Source organism: Hippocampus guttulatus, chromosome 5 (genome assembly GCF_054856545.1).
Source record: "Hippocampus guttulatus isolate MCC_2025c chromosome 5, RoL_Hgut_1.0, whole genome shotgun sequence".
NCBI lineage: Eukaryota > Metazoa > Chordata > Actinopteri > Syngnathiformes > Syngnathidae > Hippocampus > Hippocampus guttulatus.
The window spans coordinates 11,576,009-11,598,560 of record NC_141265.1 but is presented as its reverse complement, the minus strand read 5'-3'; the positions used below and the strand labels follow the sequence as shown (position 1 = coordinate 11,598,560).

At 43.1% G+C, this 22,552-nt stretch overlaps 1 protein-coding gene across 1 annotated transcript in view; it reads left to right on the top strand.

The window, feature by feature from the left end:
* The window catches only part of nipbla (NIPBL cohesin loading factor a), a 38,409-nt gene that overhangs the window by 6,840 nt on the left and 9,017 nt on the right, over positions 1–22,552 (top strand). The window contains exons 3-38 of the mRNA XM_086111281.1: positions 1,643–1,794; positions 1,890–2,055; positions 3,084–3,184; positions 3,272–3,383; positions 4,059–4,222; positions 4,795–4,943; positions 6,797–6,887; positions 6,998–7,219; positions 7,291–7,542; positions 7,642–8,372; positions 9,405–9,618; positions 9,701–9,871; positions 10,589–10,762; positions 10,857–11,018; positions 11,102–11,205; positions 11,293–11,379; positions 13,383–13,614; positions 13,837–13,988; positions 14,201–14,281; positions 14,370–14,470; positions 14,546–14,675; positions 14,747–14,829; positions 15,061–15,193; positions 16,055–16,198; positions 16,265–16,351; positions 16,929–17,149; positions 17,244–17,346; positions 17,949–18,047; positions 18,143–18,289; positions 20,141–20,275; positions 20,364–20,516; positions 20,600–20,708; positions 21,181–21,311; positions 21,400–21,540; positions 22,028–22,121; positions 22,213–22,367. Coding sequence (XP_085967407.1) covers positions 1,731–1,794; positions 1,890–2,055; positions 3,084–3,184; positions 3,272–3,383; positions 4,059–4,222; positions 4,795–4,943; positions 6,797–6,887; positions 6,998–7,219; positions 7,291–7,542; positions 7,642–8,372; positions 9,405–9,618; positions 9,701–9,871; positions 10,589–10,762; positions 10,857–11,018; positions 11,102–11,205; positions 11,293–11,379; positions 13,383–13,614; positions 13,837–13,988; positions 14,201–14,281; positions 14,370–14,470; positions 14,546–14,675; positions 14,747–14,829; positions 15,061–15,193; positions 16,055–16,198; positions 16,265–16,351; positions 16,929–17,149; positions 17,244–17,346; positions 17,949–18,047; positions 18,143–18,289; positions 20,141–20,275; positions 20,364–20,516; positions 20,600–20,708; positions 21,181–21,311; positions 21,400–21,540; positions 22,028–22,121; positions 22,213–22,367 — 5,595 coding nt within the window. The 5' untranslated portion in view covers positions 1,643–1,730. The remainder of the gene's footprint in view (positions 1–1,642; positions 1,795–1,889; positions 2,056–3,083; positions 3,185–3,271; positions 3,384–4,058; positions 4,223–4,794; positions 4,944–6,796; positions 6,888–6,997; positions 7,220–7,290; positions 7,543–7,641; positions 8,373–9,404; positions 9,619–9,700; positions 9,872–10,588; positions 10,763–10,856; positions 11,019–11,101; positions 11,206–11,292; positions 11,380–13,382; positions 13,615–13,836; positions 13,989–14,200; positions 14,282–14,369; positions 14,471–14,545; positions 14,676–14,746; positions 14,830–15,060; positions 15,194–16,054; positions 16,199–16,264; positions 16,352–16,928; positions 17,150–17,243; positions 17,347–17,948; positions 18,048–18,142; positions 18,290–20,140; positions 20,276–20,363; positions 20,517–20,599; positions 20,709–21,180; positions 21,312–21,399; positions 21,541–22,027; positions 22,122–22,212; positions 22,368–22,552) is intronic.

Genomic DNA, 22,552 nt, shown 5'->3' with positions numbered 1-22,552 from the left:
GTAACCCTTCTGCTAGATCATAGGTGTCAAAAGGGGTGTTCACACGGCAAGATTTGGTCCGGTGCTACGCCGGGGCTGCCCCAGTAGAGCGTTCACACGTGCAAATTAGCTCCCGCGTAGCCCCGGAAAACAGCTTACACCGGACCAAATTTGATCCACCTCAGGGAGGTGGTTTAAAAATTTGCTCCAGAGCAAATGCTTGTTAGCGAAGCAGCACCGATGTAAATTTGCACGTGTGAACGCAACTGGGTTAAATTTGCTCCAGAGCAAATGCTTGTGAAGAGTTTACGTACGGCGGGAATGCGTTGCTTTCGCGCTCTGTCGGACTTCCGTCATGTGTTTGTTTAATAACGACACAAGACTTGGCTGGTAACATCTTTCCTTTTGTAGGAGACTGGACTGTCTCGGAGTTGTTTGTGTAGTTTGTTCCTTTGTTGTGTGTCCACAACCCCCCGGCCCCCATATAATTTATTTTGTGATTTCCTCTCTTGATTTTCTGTTTGGCGCATTACGTATTTGCTTTTCTGAGTGTCATTGAAGTCATCGTTGATTTACGTTTTCGGGGGCAGTCACTCTCGAGCAGAAGGCACGGAGACCGAGAAGGAGAAGGACGTGCCTGTCCAGTAGTCGCTTGAGTTGTGTATACGTTTTAAAAAGAACCAACACGACAGCTCATTTGTTTTCTGTCGTTTTGCTCCGCTGCAGAAACTGCCGTGTGAACTCAAGTGGGGCTGCACCGACGCTGTGCCGGTGCAGACACGCTCAGCGGCTTTGTACGTGTGAACGCTCCACACAATTTGCTGCGGTGCAAAATATATCGCAACAAAATACATCGGTGCAGCGCCGGAGCAAATGTGTGCCGTGTGAACACCCCTATACTCAGGTCCTGGAGGGCCGCTGTCCTGCATGTTTTCCAAGTTTCCCTGTTGCAACACACCTGATTCAAATGAACAGGTTCAATGTCAGGCTTCCGCAGAGCTTGCTGATGATCTGATCATTTGAATCAGGTTTTTTGCAACAGGGAGACTTGGAAACCATGCAGGACAGCGGCCCTCCAGGACCTGAGTTTGACACATATGCGCTAGATAGTCATATTAGTGTGTAAAAACAACAAAACATTTAATCTCCACTTGATTGCCTAAGGATGTGAATGATGTGTGTGACAGAGGTGGGTCACATGTCAGTTTTTAAAAAGAATATTATTTAACATACCACTTCTGTCAACAAACCAGTGTAGAAACAAGTCACTGTTACTATTATCAATGTCAATACAATAAAACATGTAGTCTTGACTTAAATGAGGAATCGTGATCTCTGTCGAATATGTACGTGTCATTTTATTTTTTAAACAATAGCCACACAAGTATAAAAGTTAACCTTTGTATAAACACAAATGTAAGCGACACATTATGGCTTTCATTTACCTCGCATAACTTGTCGATTCTGTTCTCACAATCTTTTCTTGACACCTCTTACTCAAGTTGCTTCTACTTTGCTCTGACTGTAAGTGTTGCCAAAAGCCACAGAAAAAGTGTAGACTTATTCCTTTGATTAGTCATACAACTGTAGATGTTCCGCGGTACGGTACTTAAGTGATTCTCAGTAAATCGGACCTTAAGTCCTATTTAATTTCCTCCCTCAGGTGTCAGGAGATGTGAGGACGGGTGTCGTCCATCGGCCCCCCCGATCTACCTGTGTATCAACACACTCCCCCCACCCTCACCTCAAGCATGAATGGGGATATGCCTCATGTTCCCATCACCACTCTCGCTGGGATCGCTAGCCTGACAGACTGTGAGCAGCACCTTCTGTTTCCTGCATCAGCACACAGTTGATCAATTTCCGTTGGTTGAGTACTGGACATCTTATTTCTCCGTCTCTCATTCCAGTGTTGAACCAGCTACCCCTTCCCTCCCCCCTCCCGGCTACCACCACTAAGAGCCTCCTGTACAATGGGAGGATCGCAGAGGAGGTTACCTGCTTACTGGGCTGCCGGGATGAGAATCTAGCCTCGCAGCTTGCTCATGGCCTCAACCAGGTCTCCACAGAACACATGTAAGAGGCCTTAACAGAGGTTGTGTGCGTGCGCGTGTGCATGCGTGCAATATATAGCCTGCCCTCAAAATAATGTTAGTTGTATCCAGCCAGCCATTCATCCATCCATCCACCCACCAAAATCCATCTATCCATCCATCCTTTACAGCACAGGTTTCAAAGTCAAGACCCGCGGGCCAGATCTCGCCCGCCACATCATTTTATATGGCCCGGGAAAGCAAATTGTGTGTGTCAAATTGCTAAAATATGTAACAAAATGTCAAATGGTCATGTGTAATAAATAACATTGAGATTTTGCTACCCTGTTTACACTCGCTTGAACAATAATTGAACAAACTATTGTAATCAACTTTACTGATTTCAAAACTAGTAATCTATTAATTAGTTGTGTACAAGTAATTATTTTGTGGTTTCACTGTCATAACGGCCCTACGAGGGAAGACGTAACTCCAAATTGACCCTCAACTAAAATGACACACCTGGGAAAAAGTTGTTCTTACAGTTTATTAAGTACGGCATATTTTTTTTAGGAATGTGGGGGGGAAAGCAGATTGCCTGGAGAAAACCCATGCAAGCACTGGAAGAACTTTAGCCCAGACTTGAACCCAAATCCTCTCAACTGTGAGCCAGCTAACCGCTATTCCACCGAGCTACCTTCTAAGCAATTTTAGTTCTGAAATGATACTAAAGCATCAAATTAAAACATCACTAATAAGCAGTGGAATAAAAGGTTACAGCTGAATGAGTTCACACTGTTTTTATTTATATTAAGAAAAAACATAATTAATGGTGGACGAGTATCTGGTTAGCGCATTCGCCTCGCAGTGCAGAGGTCATGGATTCAAATCGGGCCTATGGCCTTCTTGTGTTGAGTTTGCATGTCGTGCCTGTGCCTGCATGGGTTTTCCACGGGTATTCCAGTTTCCACAACATTCCTAAAACATTTATCGTAGGTTGAAGACTCTAAAATGTTCTTAAATGTGAGCCAGACTGAAAGTGGTCGAACCATTTGTTTTGTGTTCTTGCAGAGAGCTAAAGGACAACCTGGGAAGCGATGAGCCCGAGGGAGATGCACCACTGCTGCTACAGACCATGCTGGCCAGAAACCCAGGCATCTTCAGGGAAAAAAGTATTCCCCTCAAAACCATATCACTTTTCAATGGAATTGAAGCACAATGTTCAGCGTCTGAATGATTTCCTCTCCTTCCTTGAACAGATGTTATGCAGCAGCCGATGGTACAGCAGTACAAGATCACCCAAAATTCCATGCATAGTCCGGCCCAGTCGGCAAACTTTCAGCCGGCAGCAATTTCTCCCAATCCTTCAAGGTAGGTTAGAACACAAAATTATCTCATCAACCACTTGAAAGGGAACACCAACTATCAAAGGGAAACATAATAAATTCACAATTTTATTTATTTGGACTTTAAAATTTTAAAATTGGGGGGCGGGGGGCATGATGGTTATTTTCAGAATCATTCCTCCCAGAGTCCAGACCAGTGGTTCTCAACCTGGGTTAGATCGAACCCTAAGGGTTCGGTGAATAGGTCTCAGGGGTTCGGCGGAGCCTCTGCCTTGGAGGTTAACACTGGCAGAGCCATGGGTGACACATCCAACTCAACATGTCAATTAGTTATGACACGCCCGCTGCAGATGATCACATAACGGCGCTTGTCCAAACAGTGCTGCGGGAAATTTAGTTCACTCAGTTGTCAAGGTGCGACTGTCGTGATAGTATATCGTGTGATTTTTTTTTTAAGAATGTTTTTTTTTAATACATGCTAACGATGTGGAGCAAAAAAATGAAAGTGGTCGGACGAATATGTACAAATGGATTCACATGCATCACGGAACATGATGGGACTCAGCGTCCCACCTGCATGATTTGTTATGCCAACTTGTGCAACTCTAGTCTCGCACCGGCAACTGAAACTGAAATATGTATACTATATACCCTTTAATTCTCTTTTTCATATTTGCCCTGTGTTCCTCTTCCGTTTTAGCCGTTTCGTGCCCCCCCAGACAGGCTCTGGTAGTCGATACTTGGGCCAGCAAAACAGTCCGGTTCCCAGTCCCTACACGCCCCAGAGCCCCGCCCCTGGTTACATCCAGCAGTACCCCCACCAACAACCACCTAGCTACAACCAACATCAACAGATACAGCAAGGTGAGTCTTGCATCACTTTTATCACATTTTATCAACCACAAGTTCCTCCAATTCTTTGTGATTTAAGGAATATCCCTCACCGCCATTTCATATTCGCAGTCGTTAGCCATTTTTAAGAATGCATTATAAATGAATGTTTGGAAATGAAGGCAGGGTAACGTGATGCCAACTTTGCGAGCAGTACAATAAAAGCCTAACAAGGCATTCTCCATGTCATGGTTGGTTTGACTTTTATTTTGAAGCTGGCATGCACTCTGCCCAGTGCTGGCCCGAACGATGCTGGCGGCGTGTTACCGTAATGCAGAGTATGAAAATCCATTATGGTTTGTGACTTGACTGACTTATTTGTGCCTGAAAACATGACATGCGGCACTGCATCTTCCTCATCTGAAGGAAAATATCTCTCTGTGGGCCTATTTGTTCATCTTGGGTCCAAATGATGCGGCTTATTGATTTCAGCCCCAAAGCTAGAGGCATTTTGTTGACGCATGCTCAATACTAATTGATGATTTCACAGGGTAATACTTGAGGATTTTACAACTCAATAATATGATGTGTTTGCTTTCTCAAAGTGTCTGTGGCCAGTCCGATGGTTCCGGGAAGTGTCCGAAACATCCACGAAGGCAAGGTATCAGGGCAAATGGCCAACGTCGCCAACCACCACTCAGACAGGCACGGCACTGAAGACTACTTGAACATTGTGCACCGGCTGGGCAGTGAGGTACAACCAACTGTTAAAATAAACTTTTCAGTCCCAGTAGATATTTGTGAATGACCAGAAGGAAAAATTACTGTATTTTCAAGACTATAAGCCGCTACTTTTTTCCCCACTCTTTGAACCCTGTGGCTTTACATGTGATGCGCTTCATTTATTAATTTTTACTGACAAGCTTCAATCCGTCAGTAGATTTACCCGTCTCGGTCACATTTGACAATTGAAATTAACAAACACGTCACAGTGGACTCATGAAACTGTCAGTCTGCCCTCATAACTGAGTATTCACCAGCCATTTGCGGCTGCGCATACCTGTTGGTAGAGCGGGCTACCTGAAGAGGGAAACGCGGAAGTCTGTATGTGTAGCGAGAGCAACTGAGAGCAAAAAGAAGAATCTTGAGTTGAGTCATATGAGCAAGGGAACGAGGGTCCTAAATAACAGCCACCTCTGCAGTGTTGTTTGTTTGGTGACTGGCCCCAGCATTGCTGGTAATGGACAACAGGACAGTAAGTCCGACCATGGAGCGACATCTCCTCACTGACTGATGCAACTGTTTCACACACAAAACAGAGCTAACTAGCTCTGTTTTGGCATTGTGTGTTTTTTTTTTTTTTCGGCGGGGGGGGGGGGATATCTATTGTTGTTTTAAAACGATAAATCTTTTTTTTTAATCCATCTTTGTGACCTTTTTCTTTGTCGATTTCCAATTTTATAACATGGAGACCCGTGACTATTAATACGAAGTGGCCGATGGATGTACAAATTTGTTTTTATGGCTTCATTTAGCTGTTGTGACTTTTAATCAGATGCATTTTATAGGCCAGAAATTTCTGTATTAGATCGGTGGTGGGGAGCCGTTTTTCTTGTATGGACCATTTAACTTTTTATAAATTCATACATGAAATGATGTATTTTTATTATAAAATATGATGAGCATTTGGGGTTGGATGTGTTTGTGTCTAACAGAGGGAAACCCCTTTGACCAACTGGAGATCGGTCTATATTAGAGGGGATGGCTGCGATTTGAGGACATTTGTTGATTACTGAAATGAAGCGAGTACCAAGTGGCTTTTCGGGGGATAAAGTCCGAGTTGTACAAAAGCATTTTGTGTCACTTTATTTAGTCACCCCCACTGGAGAAATCTTGTTTATCCCTCTAGATCAGTGGTTCTTAACCTTGTTAAAGGTAACAAACCCAACCAGTTTATATGCACATTTACCAAAGCCTTCATTATTGAAAAATAAAAATATATAATAAAACACATTTATTAAAAACTGAAAAAATAAATGCAATTAGTAGAAGTATAAAGTATACGTTTTTTTAATTGTGCACAAAATGAACCAGCCAGTGATGGCCAAGGAGGCGTGTCATAACTAATTGACATGTTCAGTCGGGTGTGTCTTAACTTACATGGTAGAGGCTCTGTTGAACCCCTAGTCTGATTCACCGAACCCCTAGGGTTCGATCGAACCCAGGTTAAGAGCCACTGCTCTAGATTCGACTGTAATTGAATGATCCTTGTGCAAAGCCATTGTTTTTTGGGTCTAAATACATTCCGGAGAAGTAGCCTCGAAATGGATTTGATGTCGGCAACACCAGGATCTAAGTACTTCCCAATTATGGGCGGAGAAACTTTCTTTGGAGGCGGTTTATGTAAATTTACCGTACCCCATCGTTATGTAGTAGTGGTTCGGAAGTGTTGAATGGTTGCTCACAGACATTGTCAGAAATAGGTACTGAAGGTAGAAAAAGATTGCCTTGGTTAAATTACACATTTGGTGGGTGGGAACTCAGTCCTGACACTAAACTATTTTGTATACAAACCCTTTAATTCTCCCTTACGTGTGTTTTATTCAGGAGGGTGACTCTGCCTTGAGAAATCCGTCATTCCCTCTGAGGTCGCCGCATTCTGGCTGTTCTCCAGCAGCGGGTGAAGGGACACCCAAACGTAATGAATTGTTTTCTTTAAGACCAGCATTGCACTCAGATAAGATTCACATATTTATTGAGTTGGCATGGGGTTCACTCTGTTTTTAATTTTGTCCCACCTCCTTACAGCGGGTTCTCGTCCTCCACTGATTCTGCAGTCGCCACCACCATATGCACCATCACCGAGGGAGGGGGGACTCGACCAGAAACAGCAGCTCCAGCAGCACAAGAAAATTCCCACTGTGAAAGAAGAGAAAGACATGTACGACATTGTCAGCTCGCCAAACAAGGACTCCACCAAACTCACGCTCAAGTTGTCCAGGGTCAAGTCGAATGAGTCTGATCCAGCGGGTAGGCAAACACACACTAAGTCTGAACAGTATTTAATAAATTAGCAGACTAATCAATGCCTGTTCCATCAGGTGACACCATGCCAGGCATGGACCACAACTCAGACAATATGGAGGCGGAACTGGGCTTCCAGCAGGTTCCTGTTCTCCAGCAGAACCTGGGAGCCCGTCATCAACAGGCCCCCCAGCAGGCCGGGGGTGCTCTTGGTCTCCAGCCTCCTAGTTCCCCCTATGACGAGGTGGAGCTTGACGCGCTAGCTGAAATCGAGCGGATAGAGCGAGAGGCAGCAAGCGAGAAGTGTTCAAAGGAAGTCCAAGATAAGGGTAAATAGGGGAACATGCTTTTGATTTTTTTTTTTTTTTTTTAAGCAGAAGCATGGAATCTATAATGTTGGGTTTATTCGTTTTTTTCTTTTTAAACAGACAAGCCACTGAAGAAGAGGAGGCAAGACTCATTTCCCTTGGAGCCAGGTGCCGGGGGACCCGGTGGTCCCACCGGAGCACCAGGAAGCGGACCTGCAGGAGGGGGGAATGCTGGCAAACTGACCCCGCAAGAGGCCACGGCAGCAGGGAACGGTGCCAGTCGACCTCCCCTCATGGTGAGCATCGACCTCCAGCAGGCAGGGAGAGCTGACGGCCAGCTTGATCCCTGTCTGGCTGCCCCTGTCCCAGCCCTAGAAGCCCAACGCTGGCCCGAAGAACCGGCTAGCGGGCTCGCCTTCGTAGAAGGTTATGACACCGCCTCGCGTTTGAAACCGGATGGACGACCGGAGGTCATCAAGAACAGGGTTGATAAACATGACGGCAGAGGAGACAATCGGGAAGCGGCCAAACCCAGACAAGATGACAAGTCTTCAGACAGGCGTGTGGAGATGCCCAAGTCGTCGGGCCGAGGGGAACACGGACGGGACAGGGAGAGGGAATCTGACAAAGATAGGATGCATCGAAGCGAAACCGGCAACACCCGTTTGAGAAGTGACCGAGATAGGTCCGGCTTTCGGGGGTCCTCTGCCGGAGAGCCTGGTCGTAGCAGCCATAGGCAAGACGGTCTTAAGCCCACTGTCGCTCCCTCCGGCGATAAGTTTCCAGATTCTTTCCCCGCTCAGCTCCTGGGAGGACAAAGTGGCGCACTGAAGAACTTCCAGATCCCTAAGGTGATCTGGATCGACCCAAACAGCAATAATTTCCAACCATTCAGTTGTCACTGCCTGCAGTCTCACTGAATCATGCCACCGTTCTCTCTTGTTTTCACATTAGTCTTCCCATTTTCAATTGTTTGGTTTGTATTGAGGTTTATTTTTAACACATTAATCCGCCTAAACCATTTTATAGTTATGAGCAACAAGGCACAAATCTTAAAAAATACTCCACTTTAGTTTCTCAGATGTTTTCCAAGCACAGGTGGACAACCGATGGCCCATGGGCCACACTTGACTTTTTCCAATCTCTACTTTTTTGACATAACACAAATGTTGGACTGGAGTATTTCTTTAAGCATTTGTTACTAGAACTATACTGAAAACTAACATCAGAGTTCCTTAGTTCATCAGTGTGCACCATTGACACTAGAGCTGTGCAATATGGACAACATTTTATTTCCTCATCTGTAATTTTGCACCTTGATAACGATAAATACGTGATAAGAGCTATAAATCATATATTTCCTTAAAATTGCATTTAATTGATGGAATTGTCTGTGATCTTTTCTGATTATTTATACAATCCATGGTTTATTTAGACCATACAATTAACTAAATAAAAGATAAATGAAAATTTAAAAAAAACATAACTATCCAATGGCCAAATATATACCATTAAAAATGGTTGGTCGTACAACCACTTTTCAAGGATTGCAGTAAAATGCAAAGAATTCAAATAAATTCCACACAGTGCTTCTAGTAGCATTTAAGTATCTCCTCAAAGTATTACTTGGCAGAGGAAAAGAAATGACAGGATTCCCTCAGTAGTGACAAGGTAAATCTGAGGATATAAACGACAGATGATTATAAAGTACCAAAGACGTTTTATATCGCATCAACAATATATTTCAATATATTGCACGGCTCTAATTTACACTGTACCATTTCATATTTTTATATTCAGAATCCAAAACTAAGCATTTGTTATTAACTTTAAATGGCAGACCAACACTGTAGAGCATCCCTAACTGCTTTCTCTTCTTTCAGATCAAACACGACAAGTATTGTGATGTTCCAACCGAAAGTCACGCGTGGGGCCAGCCAAAAGTGAAACTGGAGCGGCTGGGTCTGGTGCAGGACTTTGAGAAGAGGCCCAAGCCTGTTGTGGTCTTGAAAAAGCTCTCGGTTGACCAGATCCAAAGAATCATTCGTCACAGCAAATCCGGAAAGAACCGGTTTTCCTCTGGAAAATATGGCAAAAGTATCTACCACTACTAATATAGCAATTGGTCCTATGTCGTCGTCATATATTGCATCTAATGAGATCTTGTTTTCTGTTTTAGGCGGCATGGACCCAGCTGTTTTGAAGGAACTGCCCCCAGAGTTGCTTGCGGAGATTGAGTCGACCATGCCCCTCTGCGAACGAGTCAAAATGAACAAGAGGAAACGGAGTACGATCAACGAGAAGCCCAAATACGCGGAGGTCAGCTCGGATGACGATGCAAACGGAGAATGTAAGTTGAACATTTGGATTCTTGTTCTTTGAAAACATAGTCGCTATTTGTCAAAGCATTTTTAGAGAATTGCTCGATGTCCTCAAATTGTCACTGCCCCTCTTTCAGACTTCTACCCTAATTAGTCTGCAGGTACGCCTTCCCCTTTAAGGAGAAAATTGTTCATTTTTTGCAGACAATTCAAATCAGTAACCAGATGTGTTCAGTATAAATAAAATTAAAAAAAGATAAGGAATGACTCTACACCTAACATCCACTTCGTACACTTCGGTTGAAATCACGCCTTTCTGGAAGGGGGCACTTTTGTCTCGTGCAAATGAGCCAAGGCTCACCCTGGTCCCCTGTGCTGTAGGACTAAAGTTGAGTGTGTGCTTTCTTTTCTATGGACCATTTTATCGAAGGCATTTTCTCTTGCTATTGAATTATCGACCAGCCCTCTACACGTGTGTGCGTCTCTGTCTGTCTCTTATTGCCACTCTGTTCACTGCCTGCCCCATAAAACAAAATATAACAAAATTAAGATTGCTGATCAATTTGACAAGATATTTATAGTTTTGGATTATTTGGTGACTCTGTGACCTATAAAATGTCATTAAATGGAGAAAAACAATATTTTTCCCCACTCAGCTGAAAGCCACCTGTTCGGCCCCGATTTCCGATCGTATGATTGGATCGGGACAACCCTTGTCTAAGGTACATGTTCTTGAATATCCATAGCCGCAAGGAAGCGCCAGCGTCGAGACAAAGATAGGACATGGGACTTTGAGGAAAGAGAGCGACGGGTCTCAGGCGAACATCGGAAAAGTGGTCTCAAAGAAGGCCGGCGAGGCTTGGGTAGCCGTTACCGGGACTCCTCCGAAGATGATTCGCCGCCTCCCAGCATGAGCGATGGTCTGTTTTCCCATGTGTCACGTTTTTCTCCTCTTTTGGCTTGGCTTTTTTTGTCTTTGTTTAATGAGACCAAATAACAATTCTCCTTGCTCAGTTGCCCGGAAATTAAAAATGAAGGAGAAGCAGAAGAAGCGGAAAGCGTACGAACCTAAGCTCACGCAAGAGGAGCTGATGGACTCGTCCACGTTCAAGAGGTTTTTAACCAGCATAGACAACATCCTGGAGAACCTGGAGGATGTTGATTTCACCAACATGGGTAAAGTATCAGAGCTTCCTATGTCAACGTGACTGAGAACCTCCTCTTTAATTTGCACTCACTAAGTGGGTTGTGTCCAGCAGCAGATGATGATGAAATACCTCAGGAATTGCTACTTGGGAAACACCAATTAAACGAGCTGGGCAGCGAATCAGCCAAAATCAAAGCCATGGGCATCACCGGCAGGGTAATCATATCTTTAGTTCATTTGAGCTACTTTTGTTGGTGAATCATAATATTATATTTACACGTTTTTTCCCCCCTCTTCATCTAGATCCCATCAGACAAGCTAGTGAAGCTGCTCAACATACTAGAAAAGAATATCCAGGATGGAGCCAAGCTCTCCACCATGATCAACCACGTGAGTCCCCACATCCTAGACTTCCTTTGTACTCAACTCAACTGTATTTATAGAGCACTTTCAAACAGCCATCGCTGCATACAAAGTGCTGTACATGGAGCAATTTAACATATACAATAAACAGTAAAACTAATCGGTAATAAAGATGGTAGAAAGCACCAAACAGTAAAACCAAGAACAAATCTAAGTCATGCTGAGTCGAATGCCAAAGAATACAAGTGAGTTTTGAGGAGGGTTTTGAAGATGGGCAGCGAGGAGGCTTGCCGAATGTTCAGTGGGAGGTAATTCCAGAGAGAGGATCCAATGTAAATATCGCAGATGATCAGGTTAGTTTGTCATGTTTAATTTGGTGGCTGCCAAAGTTGTGATCACAATTAAAATTTGAATAATTGTAAAGCCTTAGGTGAAGTTTATATGCTTTGTTTTGAGCCTTTCAACTACCGTATTTTCACGACCATTCGGCGCACCGTATTGTTGGGCGCAGTCTCATTAACGGGTGCTATTTCTGTATTTGACACATAGACAAAACGCACTGTATTATTGGGCGCAATTTTACAGTGGTAAAACATACGCCAGCTTAAACATACGGCATGCATGCGCGCACGCTAAAAACACAGGTTAGCTTGAAGCATACGGTAGCATGCCAAGACATACGGATACACGCTAAAAACACGTTTTTAAAAAGGCAACGGAAGCAAAACTGAGTTCAGTTGTATTTTATTTAGCCATCGTACAATGTACTCACGTTTTTCGATCAATCATCACCCAGAAATCCATCAAAGTCCTCATCTTCTGTATCAGAATTGAACAATTGTGCAAGTACCGGTAATCCATCAAAAACGCCGGGTTCCCTCTCATTGTCAGAGTCACTCTCATTGCCATGTGGCTCCACAGAAATGATGCCGGCTTTGCCAAAAACTCGAACAACAGTGCAAGCAGACACGTTCGTCCAAGCAGTCACAATCCATTCGCAAATTGTGGCGTAACTCGCCCGGCGCTGCCTCTCACTCTTTGTAAAGTTGTGTTTGCCATCGATCATCCATTGTTCCCATGCCGCTCGCAACTTTACTTTGAACGCCTGGTTGATGCCGATGTCCAGCAGTTGGAGTTCTTTAGTCAAGCCTCCGGGAATGACGGCAAGCTCAGAGTTCATTTGCTTGACTTGGTTTTTCACCGCTGCTGTGAGATGGGCACGCATGCCAAAAGCATAACCGATGGCTTGAAGTTTGAACTGAGCTTCGTAGGCGTGTCTCTTTGTAGAATTTATTTTCGGGGGTTCTTAGAAACCAAAACCGAAGTTGTTTTGCAATAATGCACATAGCCACACTTTATACAGGTGTTGGTACCTGCTTGGGGCGTCCCTTTAGCGTCCACTTACACGCCCACCCTTCACTCATTGGCGGACTTCTTCGCCGCATGCCTGTCCTCACTCACGTCCGCCTTTTCTCTCTCTCTCCATATATGTATATATATACACGCCCACCCTTCACTGATTGGCCGACTTCTTTGCCGCATGGCTGTCCACACTCACTTCCGCCTTTTCTCTATATAAACAGCGTGTCGGCTGTCAGTCAGGTTTTGGAACTCAGTGCATACACAAGACGCTCCGCATCATAAGGCGTCCTGTCCATTTTGGAGAAAATTTAAGACTTTTAATGGCGCCTTATAGTCGTTAAAATACGGTAATCAAGAAGACGACAGTTGTGGACTCAGAATGCTAAAATGCACATTGTCGTGGACTTGCAGCTGTGCAATGCGTTCAAACTAGAATAGACATGTCCCGACCTGTTGGTCTAAACCTAAGCAGCTCCGCTTCCAACTACACTGAATTATTGATACATTGATTTGAAAGACTTCCTTTGAATTAAACATCGCCTTCAAATAAACGCCTGATAAAGTCTGCCGCTCGGTAAACAACTGCTTTTGAGGACACAATTTACACATTTGACTCATTATGAGGTTTTAAAAAGTTTTTGATCTCCATTCTCCATTTGTAATGTCAGGACCATGACGCAGAGGATGAGGAGAGATTGTGGAGAGACCTCATCATGGAGCGAGTGACCAAGTCGGCCGACGCCTGTCTCACGGCCCTCAACATCATGACGTCTGTGCACATGCCGAAGGCCGTCTACATTGAGGATGTCATAGAGCGGGTGCTGCAATACACCAAGTTCCATCTGCAGAACACGCTCTACCCACAGTACGACCCCGTCTACAGGGTGGACCCGCACGGCGGTGAGGATTGAACAGTCATCTGATAATGATGCCATTTAATGTTGCCCTCTGGCGAGAGCAATCACCATTTCATGTCTGTCTATCTATCTATCTATCTATCTATCTATCTATCTATCTATCTATCTATCTACCTCATCTATCTATCTCATCTACCTCATCTATCTATCTCATCTACCTCATCTATCTCATCTATCTATTTCATCTATCTAATCGTTCATCTAGGTGTCCTGTTAAGCTCCAAGGCGAAGCGTGCCAAATGCTCCACACATAAGCAACGTGTCATCATCATGCTGTACAACAAAGTCTGTGATGTTGTAAGCAACATCTCTGAGCTCCTCGAGATCCAACTGCTCACCGACACCACCATACTGCAGGTGAAAAGATACATTGTACTTTGTTGTCCGGGTACATACAATGCAAAGCATTCAAGGGACATTTAAAACAAAATTTCCCATTGAGCTCAATTGTATTTGGAGTTATTTGTTCAGTTTAAACCGCCACTGCCACTGTCTTCAGCTACTGCTTGTTCTTACATTGTATTAATCGTACTTTTCCGCTCTTTATATTTTGTTTTGTTCCCCCCCAGGTTTCTTCAATGGGAATCACTCCATTTTTTGTGGAAAATGTTAGTGAGCTGCAGCTGTGTGCTATAAAACTGGTTACAGCGGTAAGTGTTCTGAAATTTACCCCCAAGAACTGCAGAAGTTCTTGGAGGTAAATGTCAGACACCACACTTCAACATTTTTTCCCTCCAGGTGTTCTCACGCTACGAGAAGCACCGGCAGCTCATTCTGGAGGAGATCTTTACGTCACTGGCGAGGCTGCCCACCAGCAAACGCTCCCTCAGGAACTTTCGGTATAAGTTACATTGAGAGTAATCCCTAACAGCTATGTGAGGCTCTGATACTGATCCTAGCCATACTCTTTCAAGGTTGAACAGCTCTGACCAGGATGGTGAACCCATGTACATTCAAATGGTGACCGCCTTGGTGTTGCAGCTCATCCAGTGCGTGGTCCACCTCCCCAACGACAAAGACACTTTAGAGGAGCATGACAGCAAGGTCGGAGAAATTACATGCACCTCTATGCTCTCTCAATGTAGTACATGGATGTTCATTGTATTTATTTTCAGGTGGACCAAGATGTGTTGATAACCAACTCATATGAGACGGCAATGCGAACGGCGCAGAATTTCCTCTCAGTATTCCTCAAAAAGTAAGCAAACTCCTTTTCTATGTTTTTGGTTAGAATACAGATATTTATTTTCAAAATTACAGTGGAACCTTCAAAGTGGATCCCAGTCCATTCTGTGATCCTGGTTGATTTTTAAAACAATTATTACGGATGTCCCGATCACACTTATTTGGCACCTGAGTCTGAGTTTGGTCTTATGGATCTGCCGATACGGAATTGTTGTCTCAGTCTTTTTCCCGTATTCTCCCTCAGATGTGGCAGTAAGCAAGGAGAGGAAGATTATCGGCCTCTGTTTGAGAATTTTGTCCAGGACCTGCTCTCGACGGTGAACAAACCAGAGTGGCCCGCTGCCGAGCTGCTACTAAGTCTGCTTGGCAGACTCCTGGTTAGTGTCATCCAGCTCATTTGTTGGTTAAATCTTTGACATTCTATTACTATAGTTGTTGTTGTTATTGAAGAATGACATGGCAGGCGTTCTAAAATTGTCTCATGTGTCTCATGACCTGATACTAATTGACAAGTGTAATTCTCCATCTTACTTATGAAGTGCTGCCTCCGTCTGGGAAATTACAATCCACGCTTTTATGGGCACTCACTTTTGTCTTTGCACTCTTGGCTCCCCCATGTAGGAGCTGCTTACTTATTTCTTCATTTTTGCTTTCTTAACTTTGTCGCAATCTGCCAGCTCCACTTTTGTTCTTCATGATAATGAAAGCCTTACTTTAGAACTGCTACATACTTTATTGTTCTTTGAAACTGTCAGCGCAATGTGAGTAGGAGATTATTTGGGTTTGACGATGTTTCCACTGCATGCGCCAAATACATGGATCCACTCCATAACGCGCAAGTGTAATTGGCAGCTTGGTGGTGAAATGCTGTCACCATAAGTAAATGTGCAATCCTTTTTTGTTCTTATTTGTTCTTTGGGGGGGGGGGGTATATGCTTTGCAGTTCACACTCACATTTTAGACTTGGGACTTAACAAGTAGCCAATCCCTCAATAAAAATGGGCAAGGTGAACTTCGACTCGTCCACCCCACCCCCTCCCAATTCAGTGAGACTTAAAAAAAAATAGGTTTGTCGTGTGCTGTAATTCTTGATGCTTGTGGCGTTTTGATGAAAGAATGTCATAGACACCTGGGTTGTCTTTTTTTTTTGTAGAATGAATCGAAACCATTTTTGTATTTTTCCTTGTTCTATGGTACAAAATATCAATAGCCTGCAAACATTGCTTGATTTGCACTAGGTGCACCAGTTCAGCAACAAGCAGACGGAGATGGCACTCCGAGTGGCGTCTCTTGACTACCTCGGCACCGTGGCCGCCCGCTTGAGGAAGGACGCAGTCACCAGCAAGATGGACCAGCGGTCGATTGATCGTATTCTACAACAGGTTCAATAACTCAAAATGTGTTATTGTGCTGAAAGATCCATATTTATCCCTGTCATATTTCTGCAGTCTCAGGGTGGGGATGAAACTCAGCAGCTGCAAAAGGCTCTACTGGACTATTTGGAAGAGAATGCTGATACTGATGCCTCCCTAGTGGTGAGATTTAATTTGTACCAAAGATGGCCTCAAATAGTTTTGGAGTTAGATGAAGCTTCACCTTTTCTACATAAAAAAAATGTATGTCTGGATTCTCTTCTGAGACAAGAGTTTAACCACTGTGGTATAAAAAACATTTTGTACGGATTTACTTTTTTCCTCAAAATTTTACACACAACTGCCCATAATGACAACTTGAAAGTCATCCGTAAATGGAAGAAGTTCTGAACCAGCAGGAATCTTCCTAGAGCTGGACGCCCATCTAAACTCTCTGTCTGAGCTCCAGCGGTCCTCTCTGGGGAGAGCTGAACCTTCCAGAATGACAACTATCTCTGTAGCACTACACCAATTAGGCCTGTATCGTAGGGTGTCCAGAAGAAAGACACTCATTAGTAAAAGGCACATGGCAACACTCCTGGAATTTGACAAAAGGCACTTGAAGGACCACGTGGAAGAAAATGATCCAATCTCATGAAACAAAGATTGAACTCTTTGGCATAAATGCAAGGCGTCATGTTAGGAGGAAACCAGTAATACCAAACAAAGATGAGAAATTGAGGCAGACTTTGCTTTCTAGTTTGCAAGAAAGTTCTACATAGCCCAGTGGTTCCGGGACACCACAACGGAGGCGGAGAAGTCCATGCGAAATCAGAACCCGAAGGACGACGACTCCTCAGATGGGCCACAACATGCCAAGGAAATGGAGACCACGGGTGAGATCATGCAGCGCGCTGAGAAGCGCAAGAAGTTCCTGCGCAATATCATCAAAACCACGCCAGCTCATTTTGCCATGCTGAAGTAAGCACGCATCTCACTGGAATGGCTGTGATGCGATTCAGTGTCTTTTTTGCAGCATCTTAGTCTTGTAATGTCTTCTATTCCTTTCTTCAAGGATGAACTCCGACACTGTGGACTATGAGGACTCCTGTCTTATTGTGCGTTATTTGGCCTCCATGAGGCCGTTTGCACAAAGCTTTGATATTTATTTAACACAGGTAATCATTGAAAACTCGTACCCTGTTTTCACCATCTTTATCTTTTACAGCCACTTCATAGCGAATAAAAATAGTCTTGAGCAAATTTGGCGATGATAATTGTTCGGGGGAAGCTGGCCGATGCATCAGATTCGTAGTCCATGTTGTGTATTTCACTCGATATGGTTAATATACTGTACAGCTAACAGGATTTATTGAGAAGACCTTAATAATCGCTGCCATCAAAAATTTAATCGACAGACAATATTTCAAGTAATATTTTTACATTCTTAATTGGCATTCTGCCGCTGCTCAACCCGTATTGTTTTGTGTTTTTTGTTATTGTAAAGTGTCCTTGGGTGTCTTGAAAGGCGCTTATAAATAAAATCTATTATTATTATTATTATTATTCACACAAAAAAATTATCATTGAATATTATGAAATAAAAAAATATATTAAATGTTAATTTCCGACTATCATCATCAGGTTTCCTTTTTCTGTTTATTACTCTGGGGTACAATATAAATGAATCATGCTCAGTTGAATGCATAATGGCCATTGAATTTACATTTCTATATTTTGTTTATTTGTTTTGTTTTTTTTCTTCCCCCCCTCCCTCCAGATATTGCGAGTCCTTGGAGAAAGTGCCATAGCCGTGAGGACTAAAGCCATGAAGTGTCTGTCGGAGGTGGTGGCCGTGGACCCCAGCATTCTGGCGAGGGTACCTCTTGATGTTTCTGTTGAAGACTACCTCCCCGTTTTACTGTCCTTCCCTTGTCATGCTGTAAAGTGACACAAGTTTCTCTGCCTGTGCAGTCCGACATGCAGCGTGGAGTTCACGGACGCTTGATGGACAATTCCACCAGTGTAAGAGAGGCAGCCGTGGAGCTGCTCGGCAAGTTTGTGCTAAGCAGACCGCAGCTCACCGAGCAGTACTACGACATGCTCATAGAGAGAATCCTGGTAAGTGTTAGCAAATGTTTGTGTTAATGGGCCACATATAATTTTCATTCATAGATGAGGTTTTTAAAAAACGTGAAAAAAATATTTTAAAAATAGATGTATTTACATGTAGGATGTAAACCCCCAAAATTAAGAGTACATTCATTTTCATTGTTCTATTTTTCTCTTAATAAAAGTAACCATTTGAATAAAGTGAAAAACATTGCATTTTTAATTGTACTAGGCTAACTCGGCCTGAAATAAGGCCTTGACTAATTTGGCTACCTTGGTGAGACAAAAAATACTCAAGGTATTTTTTTTGCCTCGAGTTCCCACTTATTTACATGTCCACAGTCAAAAAGAAGTCAAGCCAACCGCAGCGACAATTATTCATGCTATGCATGACAGTAGCGTGGTGAGAAGGCCAACTTCAATATAAACCATAACAAATAATGAACATCATCAATGCTTTGGTTCGCTTTTATTTTGAAGTTGTTCCTTGCGGTGTTTTGCGGCATAACGATGAACTTGGCTCGTCTTCCAGACTGTGTTCGGGGCATTTATTTTGCTGTCACAAACTTGCTAACAATATCGGTAACACAATGTCGTCCTGAAATAACATCCAAACGCTAATAAAGTGCGCTACCCAAAGGGGTGTCCCAATTCAATTTTTTTCACTAAAAACACAATACCGATATCACGGCCCACAGTACTGTCCGATAGCGATATCGGCAATATCAGCAGGAAAGATGAATGCTCTTTTTTTTTTTTTTTTTTGTCTGAAATTTTAAAGACATTTGAACAAATGAAATTATTCAAAGAACAATAGTCAGCTAAGGTAGATAGGAGAAAATATGACCCATTCATTCCAAAGATTTGGGCTACATAATTTCAAGCACAAACATGTACTGCGCTTAAATAGAATCAATATAAATTAAAGCAACGACTTTTTTTTCCTGGGTGCACCAGCGCTAAAGTTTGATTTTTTTGGGACTGAATCACTTTCACAGAGCTGCCAACTTCTACAAATTCACTTCCCCAAACAATTATTCTAAGGGACTGTACACGGGAGTGTTTTAATATATATTAGAAGTTTGTTTTATTATTATTATTTTTAAAGAAATCACTTGCAAAATATTTACTTAGTAGTGAGTGACATGTCAACAATGCACATTGTGCACACACAGAAATGCACACACCATTTTTAAAAATAAATGCATGACCCCGACATTTTAGTGTTATTGACAGTTTTCATGTGAAGACATTTACAAGCACCAAAATGAAAACAACTGATTAAAAATATCACTCACCCGAGTTGGACTTCAGCGAGCTGTGGCCGTTTGTATTCCAGTATCAACTCCGATTATGACAGGAGGACAGAGTGCACTCAGTGTCCTAGTGTTTACTGTCCAGCCATCCATTTTAACCATTTATCATCGCTTATAAAATATATATATATATATCATCACTTATCAAAAAAGGCCTTGTGTGGGAAACAAATGTTAAACAATAAAAAACTGAGCCACCACCACCACCACCCAACATGCTTTTTTGAAATGCAAAAGCTTGTGGTGCACATCGAAAAAAACCTAAAACAAACCCACTATCATTATTGTAGCAGAATAGATTTGCTTTGTTTCAAACGCACTCCCTCCCTATCTCCTTCCAGGATCTGAAAGTGTTACATTGATATTGTTATGCCTGTTGTCATAGAAATCAATCGGGTTCATCTCGAGTTCAACGTCCACTGCAGTCCTACACTGCCACCTAGTGTTATAAAAATATTGTTCCAACACGCCACTCTCTTCACAGTCACCCTCTTGTTTACAAAATCTGTCAGTGGGGTTTCATAAACCAATGTGTGCCCTGCAGGACACTGGTATCAGTGTAAGGAAGCGAGTGATTAAGATCCTGAGAGACATCTGTTTGGAGCAGCCCACATTCAGTAAAATTACAGAGATGTGCGTCAGAATGATTCGCAGGGTCAATGATGAGGAAGGAATCAAGGTAGGCTCACTGCACTGTTTTGGGTGGTGAACATTCTTTTGAAAATAAATACATGCAATTCACTCTTGATGTTTTTTCCCCCCCAAAGAAATTAGTGAATGAGACATTCCAGAAGTTGTGGTTCACACCGACGCCAGCCCATGACAAGGAGACCATGACCAGAAAGATCCTCAACATCACTGATGTGGTTGCGGCCTGTCGAGACACCGGCTATGACTGGTTTGAGCAGCTTCTTTCCAATGTAAGTGTTATGGCAAGAGCCTGGTGCGTTGTAAAACCATTGTTGATATTAAGCACCACTCCATCCTGTCCCTTTGGCGTTAGCTTCTCAAATCTGAGGAGGACGCGGCGTACAAACCTGCCAAAAAGGCCTGCGTTCAGCTGGTGGACAATCTTGTGGAGCACATCTTAAAATACGAAGAGTCTCTCGCAGGCAAGTAAGCTCTTTAATTAAGGTTGTATGTTGATTTGTTTTATTTAGTCGGCATTTATTAATCCAGGTAAGACAATTGATTGACAGATTCTTATTTGCAATTCCGACCGGACACTTTAACAACACTTTAATGGATGTACAGGCCCTGTTTAAAGTGATATACAGTATGCGTGTTTTTTTTTTCTTCACAATTTAAAACAGTTGCCAGGTGTATTAATAGATCTGTGACAGTTGTTGGTCAAAACCAAAGAATTATCCCACACTGGTTCAAATCATCTCTCGCCCCTTGACGAGATGTTCGTGCTATGAAGCGAGCCTATTCGGTGTTTGTTGCCAACTTAATGATTTCATCCCCTATAGCGGCAGAATAAAAAGGGAGATCAAAAAAAGCCTTTGTGAGCTCAAAGGCCTTCAACTTTGGGGAGACTGCTCAACTTGCACTGAATGTCAATATTTCGTCTTTCTCATGCAGAGAGCAAGGGTGTGAACTCCACCCGCTTAGTGGCCTGCATCACAACCTTGTACCTGTTCAGTAAGATCAGGGCCCAACTCATGGTAAAACACGCCATGACCATGCAGCCTTACCTAACCACCAAGTGTCACGTAAGTGTCCTGCTTGTCTCAATACGTCCTCTGCGTATTAGCTCACTTTAATAGGAGTCAAAACTAATCACCTTTGTGTTTTCCGCAGACTGCCAACGACTTCATGGTCATTTGCAACGTGGCAAAGATGTTGGAGCTGGTTGTGCCTTTAATGGAGCACCCCAGCGAGACGTTCCTTGCTACGATCGAAGAGGACCTCATGAAGCTCATCATCAAATATGGCATGACGGTTCGTTAAGGAGACTCCACATTAATGCTCAGTGTTTCCACAACTTTATTGATACACAAAGTTTATGGGTACATCTAAAAATATATAGATAATTTTGTGGGGAAAAAAATTGTCTTTCATTTTAGCAAGTGAAACTATTATTTTATATCAGGTGCTCAACCGGTCGATCGCGATAAACCGGTAGCCCGCGGACTGGTCCCAAATCAATCGCGAGGGGTGTACCTGCAATTGCAACTTGGGATCAGAGCTGTTGCAATCTTTCTCTCTCTCGCTCTCTCTCTCTCTCACTTTTTTTTTTTTTTTTAAATCCTTCAGTCAGAATTTGCATCAGATCCTCCTGTACACTCTTACTCAAAAAAAAAAAATTGTGTATATATACGTCTTGGGAAAATTAATTACCGGTACCTGAAATTGTGGCACAGTGGTTGGGAATCACTGCCCTGATACTCTGACATGTGCATTAGAACTGTGTTTCACTTTTGTATAGGTGGTCCAGCACTGTGTCAGCTGTCTGGGGGCTGTTGTCAACAAAGTGACACACAACTACAAGTTTGTCTGGGCCTGCTTCAACAAATTCTATTGTGAGATACACATTTCTCAATGTGTAACGTTTTCGCTTTACTGCACTTCTTAGCTCACCATTGCTTCCCCCCTCTTCTTTTTTTTAAATAGGTGCTCTTAGTAGGCTGAAAATCCAGCATCAAGAGGATCGGAACAGCACGACGTTGGCAGCAAACAAGCCTGTAATACTGAGATCACTATTCACTGTGGGTGCCCTGGGTCGACACTTTGATTTTGACCTGGAGGAGTTCAAGGGCCCATCCAAGGTAGCATACTTGTTTTCAACAGTTTCCAACTGTCTTAGTAATTTGTCTGTAATATGAGTTTGTCAAAATACCCCAAATATTAAGAATTGTCGGAACAGCCTGATCTCACACCCTGGTGATGTTTTGTGGAATGGGGCAAGGATATTTAAGATGCTCACTAATTTATTCAGGATTCACTCACAGGA